Genomic DNA, 17,481 nt, shown 5'->3' with positions numbered 1-17,481 from the left:
GGTGTTCCTGTTATATGTTTATCGATAACATTTGAAATAGTTTATCTTTTCCCACTTTTTATGTAACTTTGCTATTCAGAAAGTTTCTCTCTCCATTACAAAGGGTTTGAAAACATTAAATCATCGTTTAAAGTAACCGGCCCGCGCCTTCGGTTTTTCTTAAATCATCTGGCCCTTTTATCATCTGGCACTTAAATCATCTGGCACTAAATACATTAAAATACCTTCGGCTAGCACAAGCCGAATTAGTATGGTCGAAAGATACTAATACCCATTCAAGCTGGCCGAGTAAAATGAGGGAAAGTGTAGTGCTCCGCGCGAAAAATTAAAAAATTAGCAAGAACATAAAAATCAAACACAACACAGCAAAACAAAATAACAATAAAGATGCTGACGCTGTTGTGAAGAATGGGGAGAGAGGAAGGATGATGCGATTTAATCATATGGATATTACTCTACATTCCATCGTTGTTTGAATGTACTTTCAATGGCTCGATCCAAAACAACAAGCTTCAAGGACACTCACAATACGAAATACTGGCTGACATAATTTACTGACAACCCACTAGTCAATTTAGCCGTTACCATACAAGTTTTCCCACCCCTGACCCCTCTTGGCCCATACTTTGGTCTTTGCACACAAGATGTCGAGTATGCCATCTCTTTTTATCGTGTAGCTCGTCATTGTCTGTCCCGCTCATCTGTATAAATCAACGTTCTGTCGGATCCAACCCGGGTGGTATAAACGTAACTTCCCGTGTCTGGACACAGCGATTCAAAAATTTGTCTGTGTTAGTGGAACCGTGCGTTGAAATTCAGTGAAAAAATGACAAGTTCGAGAAGCCGGATCAGTATCACAACAAGAAGTGAGTTGAACACACGCGGAAGCAAAGCTAATCGTGGTAATTGTTTTAGTTTCTGCGGATATGTAATTTCTTTTATAGTTATTCGTATCCAGAACATTGTTATCTACGGCTCGATGGATGGACACTCAACAGAAAAAGTAAGGAAAAAAACAGCATCTCAGGAAGCCAACAAGCGACCGGGGAAACTACATCCGAAGCAGCAAAGTCGGAGTCGGAAGATCCGACGCAATCGGTGTCGCCAATCCTGGCCTTGTTAAAAAGGGTAAGCAAAAGCATGCCGATGTTCATTTCGTACCAGATGCAGCGTAATGAAATTCCTCTCCATTTTTAGGCGATTAAAACTAAAGCGAACCGCCGGATAGACGAGTGCTTGTTTATGATGACTTATTGTGTCCGGAAGTTTCATACACCCGAAACGATAAGCAGTTCCCGTGGATTCTTCTACTTCCTAGAGTATTATACGTGAGTATTTGTAAAAAGTGTTGCAAACATTTTTGAGTGTTAAATAAATGTTTCATAATTTTACAATTTGAGTCTGACATTTTTTTTGAGGCATCAACCGAAAGAAACCATTTATCACTACTACATACATAAATCCCATGGTCCTCACCAACACATGCATAGATCTGAGCTGCACGTTCTCACTCACACACGCTCATAAGCCCGTGGCTCAAACTCCTCAAAACTCCTCAAAACTCCTCAATTTTGTATGGGCAAAATCGAGGTGACACAAAATTAGGAGTTAGCATGCAAGTTTTTGCCTAGTGGGAAGAACAAACGACCCCTTAATGAAAGGTCTTTTTAAAACCAAGAAAGTTTGGTTAACGTATGGTTTGACCATCTTTTCTAGTTTTTTGAAAACATTCAATGAGCCACTAACCCATTCACATGGTGGTACCACTACATTCATTTTTCCATCCAACATACTGGATGGATTTAACCGGTAATTTAAACGATAGTTGAACAGGCTTACGGTAAGCCTAGCCAATTTTAGCGCCAGACCCCTCAAATGAAAGGTCTTTTAAATACTGATAACTCTGTGCAGCAAAGACGCAATTCTTAGTTTATGAAATTCTGAGGCGTAGGTGCAGAAACCTTGGTTGGTATTATCTACTGAAATGACAAATTTATTAATAACTTTACAATTGCTGACCCGATTTGTACAGGTGACCCCTTAAATGAACGGTCTGCTCAAGACACACAACTTTGTGTAACAATAGATCATTCTATATTTTCTTGTTTTTAAGAAAGTTTATTTTTCGAAAAGCTTCGGAATTCTACCGGTTCCACCGGAACAAGGTACTCAATACTTCGAATAGCCATTTAGGCAAAAATTTGCCAATTTGCCAATAATTTTTGAATCTTTGGACCGATTTTTACGACAGACCTCTCAAACGGAAGGGTTTTGCTGACCAACAACTTTGTGGAAGTAAAGACTTATCCATACTTTCCAGTTTTTGGAGAAATTAACGCTGCATTGAAAATTGCATGCAATGTCGCATTGGCCGGTCGACATAGTCGACATATCGCTTCAAAATGTCATTTTCATGTCACTTCCAAGATGACTAGAACTAGAGGTTGGGTCGTCACAGCTTTTCATGTCTCTTTACCTTGTTGGTACTGATGACCAAAATGAACCAATTTTGAGGTTAGAATTGCCGGGTGCTGTAGACACACAGATAGGTGTTTGCCTTAAAGTTTCAATAAAATAGATTTCCTGATAAGGGAATCACATGGTTGATAGCAGTCGATCAGTATAAATGTGTTTTACATCCTGGTTTAGCTGTTTTTTGTTACAGAATTGAGTTCAAACGTTCATTATAAATGTTTGTTTTGGGTATCATAAATTCCAAGATGGCGCTATGTTTACCTGTCAAATCACTTAAGATACAGGCTTTGCCAGCCAACTTTACCTCGAAAGCGGGTGATATTGCCTCTAACGCACGTTATTTTGAAATAGCTCATCAACTGTTGTCTCTAAAGCAACTGGTATTGAAATAGCTCATTGACAGTTGTCTCTAACGCATCTCATTTTGTCTCTAACTCATCCGACTATGTCTCTAACGCGTCTGGGTCAAGCCGAAAAATAAGGAAAAACCAAAGTAATTGTGGTTTTGATACATTGTACGACTCCAAGAACAATAAAAATTGTTATTTGGTATTCTTTAAATCTATTCTTATGTATTTTTGAACAATTTGTCAACGTATGTCAACTCGGAAGTCTACATTGTGGTGTTCAACTCGGCGGCATAAACGTACTTGCTTGGATTAATGTATGTAACTTGACAGTTAAAATAGTGGGTTTATGCCACCGAGTTGAGCACCACAATGCATGCTTCTTAGTTGACATACGTAGGAAGGCACGTATAAAAATTAAACATAAAATTGTTCAAAAATACATAAGAATTGCTTTAAAGTATACCAAAATAATAATGTTTATTGTTCTTGGCGTCTAACAATGAATCAAAACCACAATTACTTTGGTTTTTCCTTATATTTCGGCTTGAGGCAACCCAAACGCGTTACACGCTTTCCAGACTGCACCGTCGCGTAACGCGACGTCGCCTGACAGGCGCTGAACTCCATGCAAAAAAAATCTAGTTTTTTTTATATGGAGTTGAGCTCCTGTCAGGCGACGTCGCGCTGTAGTGTGGACCCCGAGTTAGAGACATAGTCGGATGAGTTAGAGACAAAATGAGATGTGTTAGAGGCAACTGTCAATGAGCTATTTCAATACCACATGCTTTAGAGACAACAGTTGATGAGCTATTTCAATCATCGGTGGGTTAGAGCTGAACATAGGTGGTAAACCCCTTAAACCAACCTTGGGAGTAACCTTGATCACTCCAGGAAAACCATGTTCGAAAGTCCTCGATTCGTGATTCTCTCTTCGAAAAAGAGATTTTGCGATTTTGCGAGAGAATTCTCAATTCTCTTTTCTCTCTCAAATTGGCGCATATTTTTGGGTAGTTCCTAGGGAACTGAAATGAAACTGCTCCCCCAGGGAGCGGATAGCGATAGCGATTCTGTTGGTCCTGGGGAGCATTCACAGAAGGATGGATTCAATACAACCATTGATTGTCTAATTGTTACTTTAACAAATGATATGAAAAATCGGTAAGTTTGGTAAGCACGCATCATATGACGGATTGGGATTCGGATTCGGAAGTTCCGGATCTCAGAATGAATTTGAATCGAAAGATTCGAATCCCAATAGAGATTCAGTTTCCCCATCACTAGTTTCGATGACTACAGCGCAAAGAAAAACCCTGCAGGTTGAGTTGAAGTTGTATATCTTCAACAATATCAAACTGGTTTGAAATAATTCGTTTGAAATGAGCTTGACTTTTTTGCGGTTGCTGCTTTGTTCGATTTATCTTGGTTTAACATTATTTAAACCTTCTTATTAATTATATATGATCAGCACTTTTCCTATGTATTATAACAGTAATTGTACAGATAGGTTTAATAACTATGATGCAGCTGTTTCTAATCGCAATCTGGAAAAAGCCTGTAAAAAGACACATCAAATAACATAAATAAAAAAACAATTTCAGTTTTCCTTGGTAACCTGAACACCAAATAATTTGAGTTCAATTCATTTCCATTTTACCTTAGAAATAAGCCATAAGAATATTACAAATAGCATATTAATTTTCTGGTAAATCGAATGAAAAATACTTCGAAAATTTATAAATACCAAATGAAAAATAATAATAATGATCGCTTTTGACATTGTAGGCCATACCAAGCTTACATTTTTGATGAGGGACTAACAGTTTTCTAAACCGTTACAACTGAAGAGTTAAAAAAAGATCACCCAATGATGTCCAATAATTTTGCTTTCAAGTTAGTTGCTCGACATAATACTTAACCGTCTTGCTTCTTCCTTGTAGGCTTGTAGAATCTATGTTTAAGCATTGTATGGAACGGAACTTCGATGACTAGGTACAGAAAAAAAGCGATTAAAAAAGTTATAGTAACAATTGCAGCAGTAAAAGTCATCTGGAAGAAAGAAGAAAAGGAAAATGGCGCTTGTACGACTTGCAAAAAATTGTAACATAAAAACGGTCAATATATATCTTACGATTGTATATCCATCGTACATTAACGGATATGTAATGTGTTTGTAGATTGCATAGATTATTCCGTATTGGGTTAGGTAAACAGCGTAGCTCAGTTTGGCGGCAACTAACAGGACCGGGTGCTGTAGCACCGATACCAATATCGAAGGTGTACTACGAAACGCTAAGTGCAGCAGCACGATGGATGGAAATATCCCCCATGCGCTTTTCAGCAGCGATCCGAAGAAAGCCAACCACACAGAAGCGTGGGGCAGATGATCCGACGGCAGCAATGGGGTGAATCCGTTCATAGCCACAAAAAAAGCAGCACTTCCCGGAAGCAAATATTTAAGCTGAACTCAAGACATAAGAAAGTGTTTATTGACGTGACGCAAATCAAGCTCCATAAAATCCACTTAAAATAAGTACCTTCAAAATTTCTGCTGCCATCGGATTTTCCTTCAACTTGTAGTAGGACACTCCAGCAACCATGCCGAAGAAGTAATTACCAGCATTTGTCTCGAACGGGATGTACACTGATTTATAGTAGGGCAAGGTTCTTATTTCCAGAAGAACATATCTGAAACAAATGAAAAGAAAGGAAAAAATTGCAAAGTGCAATCAAAGCGTGTAGAATATAAATGGTATAAAAAAATCCTACCTCAGAATCATCATAACGGTAGCATCAAGATGGTGCACATAAATAATCACGAAGGGTACTACAAATGCGATCAATACCATAATCAACGCAACATGTTTGGTCAGCTTTGGTCGGTTCCTTTGAAAAAAAAAAAAAAAATATATATATATATATATATATATATCTATATAATAACAGAAATTAAACAGCAAAAATGAACAAACTTGTTTGCTTACCGTATCAGTATCATTATGGCAGTTCCAATTAGATAAAGTTGAAAATCGGCACCAAGATACCAACTGAATTGTATGCACTGGAAAAAGGTAGAAAGATGGGAAGTTACATCAAATCAGCCGTGCATGTTGCTGCCTCATTTTAACATCTACCTACCGGTTCACTAGGATGAATGTAGTTATTGATAAATAGCAAATTGGTCCACCAATTGGTCGTGCAGTGATCTTTAAATCGATCGCCTATGGGTCCATCGTGTAGACTGGGGTACCATGATGCGTGAAATAGGACCACGAACAGATAGGTTGGTAGTATTCTGCAAAATGAACCCCATAAATAAAATAAATTTGAACTGAAATCAATCCTCCATCTATCTTTTCTCGTTGCACCACGATATGGTTCATTGAAATTCTTCTTTAATCATGGGTCTACATACAAGAAAGCTATGGTGTTCGGTTAAAAAAATGTCAGTCTCGTTTGAACAATGAGTCCCGACATAAGTGCAGAGCAAATAAAAACCACTTACATCTCCGTGTTGTAACAATTCACATTGCGTTTCGTTGTGTACTTCTTGCCTTATGCAGTGTAATGTAAATAGGGACAAAACTTCGAATTGGTAGAACAAACATTGGCGAAGGGCTCAAAAAGCAGAAACGACTAGACGTAATGCGAAATAAGAATTGAAGTTGTACCTACACCGTAACGGATGAATTGTGATAGAGGCAGTATTGCAGACGTTACCTGATCAGACGATTTTTGACTCGATCGATAAAATAAGCCACGCCAACCGTAGCACTATCCTTGGTCTGTTGTAGAACGTTCACCGCCAGCAAAAGTCCGCCAATTACGAAAAACAGCTGCACCGTATAGGTGTTGCCTGCCATTGCAATCGGAAACCAGCTTCGATCGAACTGTCCCTCAAGCTTGTGGACATTCTTCAGAGGCATTTTTATCAACGGGATCGATGCGTGTGACAACAGGATGATCATCATCGTTAGCGCGCGGAACCCATCTACGTGCTGCAGGTTTAACTTTGATCTTTTTTCCGACCGGATAAGACTCGGTAGATTCCGGCGTAGGGAGAACGATTGGACTATTACGGACGGTGGAGTGTTTAACCTATGCAAGAAATAAAAAATTACTGAAGGCAGATTACGGCAACGACACCATGGCAGAAGTGGTACCAACTTTTCGGATGCTCGTGAACTGCTTCCGGTGTCAAGCAGTGTGGCCCAGGAGACTAGGAACAGGGCTCCTACAGCCCAACAGACGAACGTCACTTTTGCTGCAGCTAGAGCCAAACGAAGTGCAGTTATTAGGGAATAAGAGATAATCTCATGTGAACCGATTTCTACTACCGATCTTCCAGCCATCCTCATGCTCTGCGTTCGATTTCACTGCGCCACTGCAAGACGCTCGCTCGATAGTAGAGTTCAGTTTATACAGGGACCATACTTTGGTGCGTAAACAAACGTCAAGTAGTGTTGTAATATGTTCTGAATTCCTTTCGAATGGCGGATGGCATTCCTGCAAGCACGATCCAACTTCGACCGATCGACGGTCGAAGTGACGAGGGGAAGATGAATAATTCTATACGGAAGAAACAAACAGGTATTGACATTTGTATTTTTCCTGTACAGTATTCAATATAAAAAATTAGTCTAGTTTGCAAACGTAAAAGGGCTATATATGCATGTTATTTTACTAAATTAACTTACTGTCATATGGCCCAGGTCAAAGTTATACCACGAATGAATTTATTTGAATCACTATTACACGATTATTCACCCCTAAGGGCTGCATAACGGTAAACTTGAAAATTAGTTCGTTACAAATGTAGATGATGGTTAACCCTTTCACGACCAAAGGAAATATTTTTCCCATCTACAAAACTCGTTACTGTTTGTTCAACTATTATCAAAACGATACTTTTGAAACGAAACATCAAAGAAAACATTATGTTAAAGGAGGCAAATGTCTTTCTGAACGAATAAGCAAAAAAGAACTAGCAACATTAATTGCTCCAAAACCAAACCATTCGTGCGTTTAACCAACAACAAAAACTTAGTATTTGGCACGTTGATGAATTTATAATTTTTTTTATAGAAATGGGTAAGATCTTTTTTTCAGAATTTTTATTATGTAATTTGTAGTGGAAAGCAAATAAAAGAAATTCCGTTATCATAACTATACTGGTCATTTATTTACTTGTATGGTTTATAGGGAAAAATATTTCCCATGAAATTATAAATCACCTACACATACCGCTACGTTTTTCTGGTGATATTCTCTTATTTTACACCCCAAATAGCAAAAGTTTTGTGTTGTATAGCCAATTTTAGTCTTGAATAGCTTATGGTCCTGAAAGGGTTAAAAAAGACTCTCGAGGGTTGGAAAGTGATAGCCTGTCTTTAAAGGACGGCAAAGCAACAAAGAAAATTGAATGTTTGGAGAAAGACGGCAGATAGGGCATGTAGGTGATAGAGGAGATGATGATGGTGACAAATTACTGCGAGTGTTGTCCAGCTAGCTGCCAAAATCTTTGCCTGGTTTCGCTACATCCTAACAAAATTTTAGTTTAAATGCATATGTTATGCGAGTAAATGGTAAGGAGCAATTAACAAAAACGTTGCACATCGAGACTCTTTCAGTTTACTCCCAGTTTATAAAAGTTCTAAATCTTAAGTAATTAAGTAATATTCTCACTGTCCTGTAGCGATAGAGTCAAAAAAGGGAATCTTTATAGGAAATCATTGTAGATCATTCATTTTACGATTCGAAATTTCCTTTTTAAATGTGTTATGAAATACTTTCGACGATGTTATTTTTATACGTATCTCATAATTGACGGGACATTTTAATGCTGACATATCGAAATGATCATTTTGTAGAAACTTTTCGTTCATCGAACAGTTGTAGAACAGTTCGTTCATCGATTCCAGTGATTATCATGTTACAGCAACATGCTTCTGGAAAAGTTGCACATGCCATACCCGTCACAGTCCGCAATGGCTCAAACAAAATGAAGGTAGTGGTTTTGGGTGGATTGTGTAAATACATGTACTGTGTAACCCTGTTTTGCATAACCATTTCTCCGATGATGCATTCAATGTATAACATCGAAGTAACTGCGAATAAAGCAAAGATCTCGGAATCGAATCGCTACCGCAAGTGGAAAAAAATCATCATTCTCGTTACTTATGGTTTTCGCTTGCTGTGCATTTTTTACCAGTCTCCAAATAAAATGATAACTGAAATTAAAAAATATAAACTGCGGGATGCACAGCTATGTATCGGCACATTTGCTACTGTCTTATCTCATCTTCTTTGATGCAAAAAACCCCCACATCGTTTCCGGCGATGTAATTTTCGCAATTTGATCTGATGGAATCTTTTAACACATTTCATAGGAACATGTGTGCGAGCAGCAAACCTCCTTTCTGCCATTCAACTGAATGTATCCAACATCTACCAGCACCAAATATACATGATATAAAGGGTGTCCCAGAAAGTATAAGCACGATTTCAAAATTAGGTAAAAAATAAAACCTGTTCCAGAAACTGAATTTTTGTTTCATAAATTGTGTTTGGGTTCTGTTCTGGGCTATTTGCGAAAAATTAAAAATTTAAAAATTTAATCGTATGCTAATGACCGCACTTTTGATCTGTCGCCTCCGATATGGCTCAGCACAGTGTGCCTTCGTTAGAGCCCAAAATATCTCAATTGGTCTGGTCTTGGTCGACTCTTCGTCGAACTGATGCATGAGGGTTGACCACACAGCAGCTTGTCGTACAGCTTCCGGGCCCGATGTTTAATGCATGCAGCCTAATTTGCACTCCGTTTCGATTTCTTTTGGATTTCGTACGATTTTAAATTCAATCTTGCCTTGTCTCATTGGACGTTACTTTTTGACGTACCCATTTGTTGAGTCACATCGCGAATGGAACTTTCCTATTTTTGCTTGAATGCTTTTGCTCTTTCCCGGTTCAACTGTTGGTCGATAGGACCAGGTTTTTGACCAGTTTTCGGCGTATTCTCGAAGCTGGACTCCTCCCGAAACTTTTGGATGGCGGTTCGTACGGCTCCGATACTTACACCTACCGATTTCGCCAATTTCCTTAGCGAATTGTAAGGAGTCGAACACCATTTGTGTAGAACGCATTTGCACTTTTTGACGACAATGCCTCGCATTTTAACAGAAACGGTTGAAAAAAAAAGGTTTGAATGTAAACAATCAAACACCCGAAGAATCAACTGTTTGGCGTCATCTGTTTTCCAGAAACGTAATTTAGAAATCGTGCTTATACTTTCTGGGACACCCTTTAGGCGATCGCTTGTTGATTAACCGAGTTGTAATAATGCAATCATGTCAATTCGGATTCATGATTTGTTACAATTTTAAACGCTTTGGGATAAAACAATGTGATGGTGGAAGTTATAGTCGTAGTAATGTTTTAGATTTTTTTGTAGAGGGCCGTGGAACTCACGGGCAAAAGGATATAAAGGGGGGCCACAGATGTGGCACACTCAGTGTGAAAAAATAGCCCAATAAAGGACTAATTTTTTAGTTTTTCCCACAAAAGAAACTCTCAAAGAATTCCTTTATTTCACACCCACGTTGCGTTTGCAACAATGCCACTGATAGCACAGAAAAAGTACGAAAATCTCCAATTTAAACTCAATCTATGTTCAATGTTATGCACAACAGAAAATAACACGCATGATGGTAAACAACTTATAGTTTTATGTACACATTCACACTTGATTTGCGTCATTTTACATTTGCTAGTACAAATCAAACATACAAATATTTACCTGTATGCTATTCCAGATGACAGATGTCGGATCTGGCTGTAGACGCAATTGCACAATGCAGTAGACAAAATCGGGATGCGATCTGCGGCAATCGTCGTAATCATCATACTCATAGATTTGCATCGTTTTCACTACGAAACCAACATTATCGGCTGAAAGAGGTATCGGCAAAACAACAAACTTAATCACCACAAACACCTTACTCCAACATGCATTCTGCACTTGAATTTACACTGCACGTTACTTGAGGCGTCAGCTACGATCGCCAGAAGGGTGGCCACCGAAACGAAGGACCAGACAGCATGATGACACTGAAAAGAGCCCATTTCAAACGCATGGGATGAACATGTGCGTGCGATAGGACGTCCAGTCAACGAGGTACTGAACAGTGGGCCCTCTCCAGCAGCATCTCGCCAAACCCCCGCCAAACCTCTTCTCGCTAAGGGTGGGTCGGTGCGTTGTTCAAGCCGTTCGGAACGGGCCTTAGTGAGCGAGACGGGGGGTACCTAATTTTTCAACATAATGCCCCATCCCGGAGGCGAAATTTCGATGATCCCTAATGTATTTGTAGTACATTAAATGAGGCGCTAACTAAGGGCTTGTGGGTGAATGGATATCAGCTAAGAATATCAGATAGTAAAATGTTTTCTCTGAGTCACACTCGACCCTACTTGAGCTCGCCAATGATTGGGTGCTACGTCAAAGTGGTGTGAATTTTCACACCGTGTTTATTGAACCATGTTTCAATGCCAGGACAGTTGCTACTTACTCTTCGGGGAAGGGATGAATTCTATTTGAAGTAGGAGCAGTGTGATGCCATCGAGTACTTAGATGATCCTATTTCTGTCAAAAGTTAAGCATTGTTGTCGACCGTTATGTCTACATTGATTGTGATTAATTTGATAGTCAAACGTTAGTCTAACCTGTTACTAAACAACATCCAAAGTTAATAACACAGGTTGTCCCTTGGCACGGGTGTGATGTCTAAATTTTGTCCCATGAACAGGGTTTAGATGAGATACATCTCTCATCGCGGAGAGCGTCGAATTAAGTAATAGAAAAACGGAATTTTCGATATGCAAATCAAATGTCACGTGCCTTCAAAAACACCAATCAATCAGTACGATCCAGGCGGTATTGACTAGCCGAAGTCGCATGTTTGTAAGGCGCGTGGTTGATTTATGGGCATGCGTTTTCTTTCCAACCAGGTGGAAGTGGGAGGTCAGGCCCTGTAGTGTAGTGCTGATCGCTGAAGATGTGCGTATACAATCAGTCGAAGGAGTGCGGTTGGCTCGATGCGGTCATGCTGGAACGATGGGTTTTCTGTGGTCCCTTGGAATAGCGCTTCTCGTGGCGCAAATTGTTTCGTGCGTTCGGCTGAGTTGTGCGTGTAGAGATTTGTGCAGAAGCTTCCTTTCGAAGTCGAAGTGGAAAGTGTTTAATTTGACCGCGTTTTCTCGTCTCTCTATCTCTCTGCAATAGTTACGCATTACCGGAAACTTCCTCAAATATATCAGTATGATGATTTCAGTGCATGCCGAACGAGATATACCGATTTTGTGTACTGTGTTGCCACCACGAAGCTCCTACCAGACGAAACCAATGAGTTGTGGAACAATATAAGTGTAATATGCCGCAATATTGTTCGTTTATTGTGAAAATAATGTTTAGTAACTACCATTATTTAGAAATATGTAAAATGCTGAAAAGCAATAAATCATATCTGCATGTGTTAATTACAGATCACCACGTCCAAGATCTCTTCGTTTGATCGATGAAATTTCAATTTCTCTTAAATAACCCCAATAAGGTTGTCCATTCCATTGGTGTACACAGTCGTCTGTGCATAAGCAGTTTTTCTACACTCACCACGTGATTTGAGCCGCTTGAACCAACTGGTGCTCGGTATTATGAAAGCAATTCCGAACACAAAAGATCGAAAAAAAAACCCTTCCCGGAGAGGAGCTTGTTTAAAAAGCACTCGAAATAAGTGTGTCAATATGCTTAAGCTAGGATGACTAGCCCTGCGGTTGATCCTTCATGCAAAAGACATAACTGAATGCTCTACGCAAACCGTGGCAAAGCTGTTGCGACACCCACCTGTACGGTTTGGTTGAAAACGATTCATCATTTGGTGAAAGGTTTTGCATAAAGGAACATTTTTCTTTTTCGACCAATGGAGGTGCATTGAAAATGGATGGTCGAACCATCCATTGTCAACATGATCATTGTACACGGGATGACAGAAGCGATGTTCGATAACATAGTTATTTTCCGAAACATACTTAACCAACAAAAAATAATTGTAAATTAGGCTTTTGGAACAAACGATTTTCAGGGTTGTTTACGGTAAATGATGCAACTAAAATCTTAAAAAGAATAGACGATAAAATGGCCAAAGAAAATAGTGTTAAAGTTTACCAAAATATCTTGAAAATGTTCAAGATAAAGTCTCAGATTCGTCTACATGAGTATGAGTGCGTAAAGATGTTTTGTCTACTGAGGTATGTTCATGAAACAAAAAACGTAAACTTAGTTTTTGGAGAATAGAGGAGTTAAAATAATCGTGAGATACATTAATTTGATTTTGAAACCGAACAGTTGCCTGGATGAAATTCTAAATAATTTATAACCACCTTAAATGCTGGGCAATATTTTACGCAACATTAAATCAACTTGTTGCAGTTTAAGGCGCAAAGTCTCTTGAATAAAAAAAAAAATCTACTTGTTGTTGAAGTTGTTGTGTTTGCAAGGTATAAAAAATAGGACCAGCGTCAGGGAAAACAATTTAATTGCAAATGCAGTTTGAGAAATTTTGAAAATTGACCTAGGTAAAACTTCTTCTTCTTGGCGTAACGACCTCTTGGTCATGCCTGCCCGTTAAGGGTTTACCAGACTTGTTGTCCTGTTGTACGTGGATAGTCAGTCCTCTCGTACAGGGGAGGGTCCGGTCTCGGTTGGGATTCGAACCTACGCCGTCGAAGTGGTGAGCCCCGGCGCTCATGGGCCGATTTTCTAACCGGCGCTACCGCTCGGCTGTCGCGGACCCCTAGGTAAAACTAGGTTTGTTTATGGTTGGAAAACTGATGTTAAAATCTATAAATTTAAGTGACTTTTACCGAAACTATACTACAATTCACTAGATATGTACGTGTCGTTTTCGTTCTAAGTACTGCCTATCTTTATAAGGTTGTGGTTCCTAGTTTACTAAATTGAACAGAGGCGTGTTTTGGGTATCGCGAGCAAAATATTTAAAGAAACTGTATGCTTGATCCGTTGGGAATTGCTTATAAAATATGTTCTCACTAACAAATATTGCTTGGAATGAATAAATAATAACATTTTATGGTCAAGAAAAGTCTACCTAATTAAAAACAATTTGCTTACAGCACAAAAAACTACGAATACGTAAATAACACCGCGTTGGCAAATTTAAATTTGTTTCAGGGTCTTTCTTTTCTCTCTTTTTCAGTTCCTGTCTTCAAATCGAAGAAATTTTCCACATGATAAACTGGAAAATGGAATATGCGTTAACGACCACCATGTCGGAGCCATAGACGATACCAAACTGGGAAAAATCGTTGGAGCACATGTTAGTATCACGATCTACAACAAATATGGTTTGCAGAGTCATACGGATATAGAATCCTGTTGGAGGAACTCAAGCATGAATCAGGAACTAGGTATGTAGCAGTACGATAAGAGTAATATTTTAACCACACAACTTCTTTGCATTCGCTGTACGTTAACTTTTAGCAACAAGTGAAAAGGTTTTCCTGTATATCTCGTTGTCCTTGTTCCTCATATCGATCTATGCTACCTGGAAGGATTACAAAGGTGTCATCAGTGGCGATTTGATAGCGGCATTTTCCATCCGGCAGAACTTTCATCGCCTAACCAAAACAAACAGTACCAACGCATTGCCATTTCTGGAGGGCTTACGAGTGATTGGAACGATGACTATACTGGTCGTGCATTCGCAACTTCCAATGATTCGAATGCCGATCAAGAACACTGAGGACTTGGAAGCGGTATAGCTAGGTCGGCTTGTAGAATGATTGGCGAGATATGACAATAGCTTTTTCCCTATCTTCTGTACATTTCAGCAAGCGAATCACTTTGTTTTCCCGTTCATCAATTCGGCTAATACACATATGATACAATTTTTCTTTGCCCTGGGTGGCATGGTCTTTGGATTGAGCTGCCTTAATCACTTTGACAGTTGTTCCGCTTTCCACGGCTTGTACTTCGTCGAGAAATTGGTGCGTCGATTGATTAGGTTAGACATATTGGTGTTATCGATTCTGCCTTTTCAGTAATACATTTCTCATTACCGTTCGACGCAAGGATTTTGCCGGTGTACAGCTTTGTTATTTTCTACCATGCAACATGGTACAAACGTGTTAAGCGGGGTCCGTTGGAGTTTAAATTCTACGACTATTGCTCGGAACACTGGTGGACTAACGTGTTGTTCATTAACAACTACGTACTTCCCACGAAACCGGTAAAATAGAAACCTACAATACCGGGGTTCAATAACCACTTACGATTAGTCATTCTTTGCAGTGTTTACAGTATGGATGGTACCTTGGAGCGGATTTGCATCTATTTCTCATCAGTTCTTCGTTGCTCATGTTGGTGTGGCGATTTCCACGCACGAAACAAACGATTGCGGCCATCATGGCCATTGTCGCATTCGCAGTTCCTGCGTTCGTTATCTACAACAACTCCACGGCGGCAACAATGACGTTCGACATGCGGTATGGACTATATACCGATCCAGTGGAATTCCTCACGGTAACTCATAGAAAAATCTTCGCTATTTTAGGCACGCTTTGGCTGAACTTCGGACGTACAAGCACTTTATAGAGTACTATCTACCATCGCACACCAACGTAAGCGGTTATTTCTTCGGAGTAATAGCTGCGATGACATACAAGGGCGCTGTTGCTGGTGACCACCAAAATCGTGTCCAAACCGTACTTCAAAGAGCATTTGCCACCTGCACTATTGCACTAGTGGGATTGAACGCATTCACTACGGTGCTACCCTTACTGGACCTTAACCCACATTTGTCCATTTTCCATGCTGTGTATGGAAGTCTGTTGAAAGCCTCCTGGGGTCTTAGTTACGGCCTCCTGTTTTTGGTGCTTGGATTGAAAAGGGAATCATTGCTGGTCGATTTTCTGTCTCATCCGCTTATGCACTGTCTAGCTAAACTAAGCTATTGCATTTATATCGCACAGTACTCAGTTATATACGGCGTGTACACAAACTTCCCAATTCCGTTGATTTACGGGACGTTTAATCTGGTAAGCCTGAAAACTAAAATTATACTCAAACATCGAGTGTTGAAAAGCGTGATAGCGCTGTTTTTTATTTGTTATTTCACATCTTTCAGATAATTCTGACGTCAGCCACAGTTTTTCTCTCGCTTGTCAGTGCATTTCTGCTTTACATGGCTGTGGAAGCCCCATTTGGATATTTGGGAAATAAATGCCTCTCTTTGTTTATCGAAAAAGGAACTATTGTCAATAGTGAGTATTATTTAACACATTCAACTCAATTCTACGTAAAACTATAAACTCTAGATTATGTTGAACAGAATGCGTTCAATTGCTTTTATTTACTTGTTTTAATAATATTAATTCGCTAAATATACTGTAACACACTATAACGCATTGACTTTTTTAAATAATTTTAAATCAGCATATTTACTCGTATTTTCTTACAGCCCAACAAAATAAACATAAAAAACGACAGTAAAGGCGTTTTTATGAACGCAAATGACAACATCTAACGGGAACTGATCCCTCGTAAAACAAATGGTAACAAAACTATTACAAAAACAATAAAACAAATCATTTGAATAAATGGTCGACCCTGTGTATTGTAATAAAGTCCATACACAGTTTCCGTGATAAGAAATTATGTTGCATGTCAAATTTTGCCATTTGCCTTCGACAATTAAAAAGGATAAACTTATACAAAGCCGTAAAAACCCAAGAGTTCAACATGACTACCAATACTAATTTAGTTCCATTTGAAAAGAAAATCTTGATAACGAAGGTAAGTATTAAATTTAAATAAAATCAAAGACTACTAGAATGAGCAATAGAAGTAAGGTAATTTTAGGCAAAATACAACTTTAAGCGAACAACATTAATCTCTTGTAGTCCATCCAAGAAAAATATCTCAAATTTTCACAAATCAAAACTCTCCCTTCTCTTCTTTAATAAAACGGCATTAAAACTTTTAAATAATAATCAAAACGAAGATTTTTAACAGCACTTTTTTCCTGGCATCATTTTAATATGTGCGCTTATTTCGACAAAAAACGAGCCAGTGCATTTAGCCCCGCTGAAAAAATGAGATATAAAAATGTATCCACAGCACATTTTGTACTATTTCATAAAAGATGATAAATCTGAGGTCATCATATTAATTATAGCCAAAACCGGGTTATTATATGAATTTGCTCCACACACTTCGTACATCAATACTGCTTAAATACTGAGGAGGTTGCATTGTCCATGGGATATAAAGGCTGATTCGCACGTCGGCAAGTGGCAAGTGCAAGTGGCAAGTTGCCGGGTACCTACCCCGTGCGAATCAGGACCTAGCAAGTAGCAAGTGGCAAGTAGCTACTTGCCACTGGAATAGAACCGAGTCTATTTTTCGGGCAAGTAGCTGGATGTATTGGTTGACAACTCGTGTAAATACAAGATGTCAAACAAAAACTGTTTCATTTTCGTGATTTTTTTAGGATAATTTTCGACTAATGTTCAAGAAATATTATTTGATCGTATCGTTGATCGATCTTTTCATTTATTGATGATGAAATAATGGTAAAATAAAATTTAT

At 38.9% G+C, this 17,481-nt stretch overlaps 3 protein-coding genes across 3 annotated transcripts in view; 2 read left to right on the top strand and 1 right to left on the bottom strand.

The window, feature by feature from the left end:
- Positions 1 to 1,345, top strand: part of LOC131264478 (uncharacterized) — a 41,913-nt gene extending 40,568 nt beyond the window's left edge. Inside the window, exons 2-3 of the mRNA XM_058266777.1 lie at positions 945 to 1,128; positions 1,198 to 1,345. Coding sequence (XP_058122760.1) covers positions 945 to 1,128; positions 1,198 to 1,332 — 319 coding nt within the window. The 3' untranslated portion in view covers positions 1,333 to 1,345. The remainder of the gene's footprint in view (positions 1 to 944; positions 1,129 to 1,197) is intronic.
- A 3,391-nt stretch (positions 1,346 to 4,736) lies between these two features.
- On the bottom strand, positions 4,737 to 10,832 carry LOC131264477 (O-acyltransferase like protein-like). The gene is made up of 11 exons (XM_058266776.1): positions 10,814 to 10,832; positions 10,618 to 10,769; positions 7,160 to 7,391; positions 6,990 to 7,092; positions 6,543 to 6,920; positions 5,961 to 6,117; positions 5,807 to 5,883; positions 5,592 to 5,708; positions 5,360 to 5,510; positions 4,954 to 5,283; positions 4,737 to 4,871 (listed from the first exon to the last, which is right to left on the bottom strand). Exons 1-11 carry the CDS (start codon positions 10,830 to 10,832, stop codon positions 4,737 to 4,739), a joined length of 1,851 nt encoding a protein of 616 aa, XP_058122759.1.
- Positions 10,833 to 11,492: 660 nt separating this feature from the next.
- On the top strand, positions 11,493 to 16,447 carry LOC131264476 (regulator of hypoxia-inducible factor 1-like). The gene is made up of 10 exons (XM_058266775.1): positions 11,493 to 11,529; positions 12,100 to 12,242; positions 14,090 to 14,300; positions 14,374 to 14,648; positions 14,724 to 14,896; positions 14,965 to 15,121; positions 15,184 to 15,377; positions 15,446 to 15,929; positions 16,019 to 16,154; positions 16,352 to 16,447. Exons 1-10 carry the CDS (start codon positions 11,493 to 11,495, stop codon positions 16,381 to 16,383), a joined length of 1,842 nt encoding a protein of 613 aa, XP_058122758.1. The 3' UTR covers positions 16,384 to 16,447.
- The last annotated feature ends 1,034 nt before the right edge of the window (positions 16,448 to 17,481 follow it).

This window comes from Anopheles coustani, chromosome 2 (genome assembly GCF_943734705.1).
Source record: "Anopheles coustani chromosome 2, idAnoCousDA_361_x.2, whole genome shotgun sequence".
In the NCBI taxonomy this organism is placed as follows: Eukaryota; Metazoa; Arthropoda; class Insecta; order Diptera; family Culicidae; genus Anopheles; species Anopheles coustani.
This window is presented reverse-complemented; position numbering and strand designations above follow the sequence as displayed.

Excerpts from the sequence above, each read along its gene's own strand:
- LOC131264477 (XM_058266776.1), bottom strand. Across the intron at positions 5,511-5,591 it reads ACCGTTATGATGATTCTGAG|ATATGTTCTTCTGGAAATAA; the intron begins GTAGGATTTTTT and ends CATTTGTTTCAG. Across the intron at positions 4,872-4,953 it reads TGTACGATGGATATACAATC|ATGACTTTTACTGCTGCAAT; the intron begins GTAAGATATATA and ends TCTTTCTTCCAG.
- LOC131264476 (XM_058266775.1), top strand. The coding sequence starts at position 11,493 with ATGTCTACATTGATTGTGATTAATTTGATAGTCAAAC. Across the intron at positions 15,122-15,183 it reads ACGTACTTCCCACGAAACCG|TGTTTACAGTATGGATGGTA; the intron begins GTAAAATAGAAA and ends CATTCTTTGCAG. Across the intron at positions 15,378-15,445 it reads ACAATGACGTTCGACATGCG|GCACGCTTTGGCTGAACTTC; the intron begins GTATGGACTATA and ends TCGCTATTTTAG.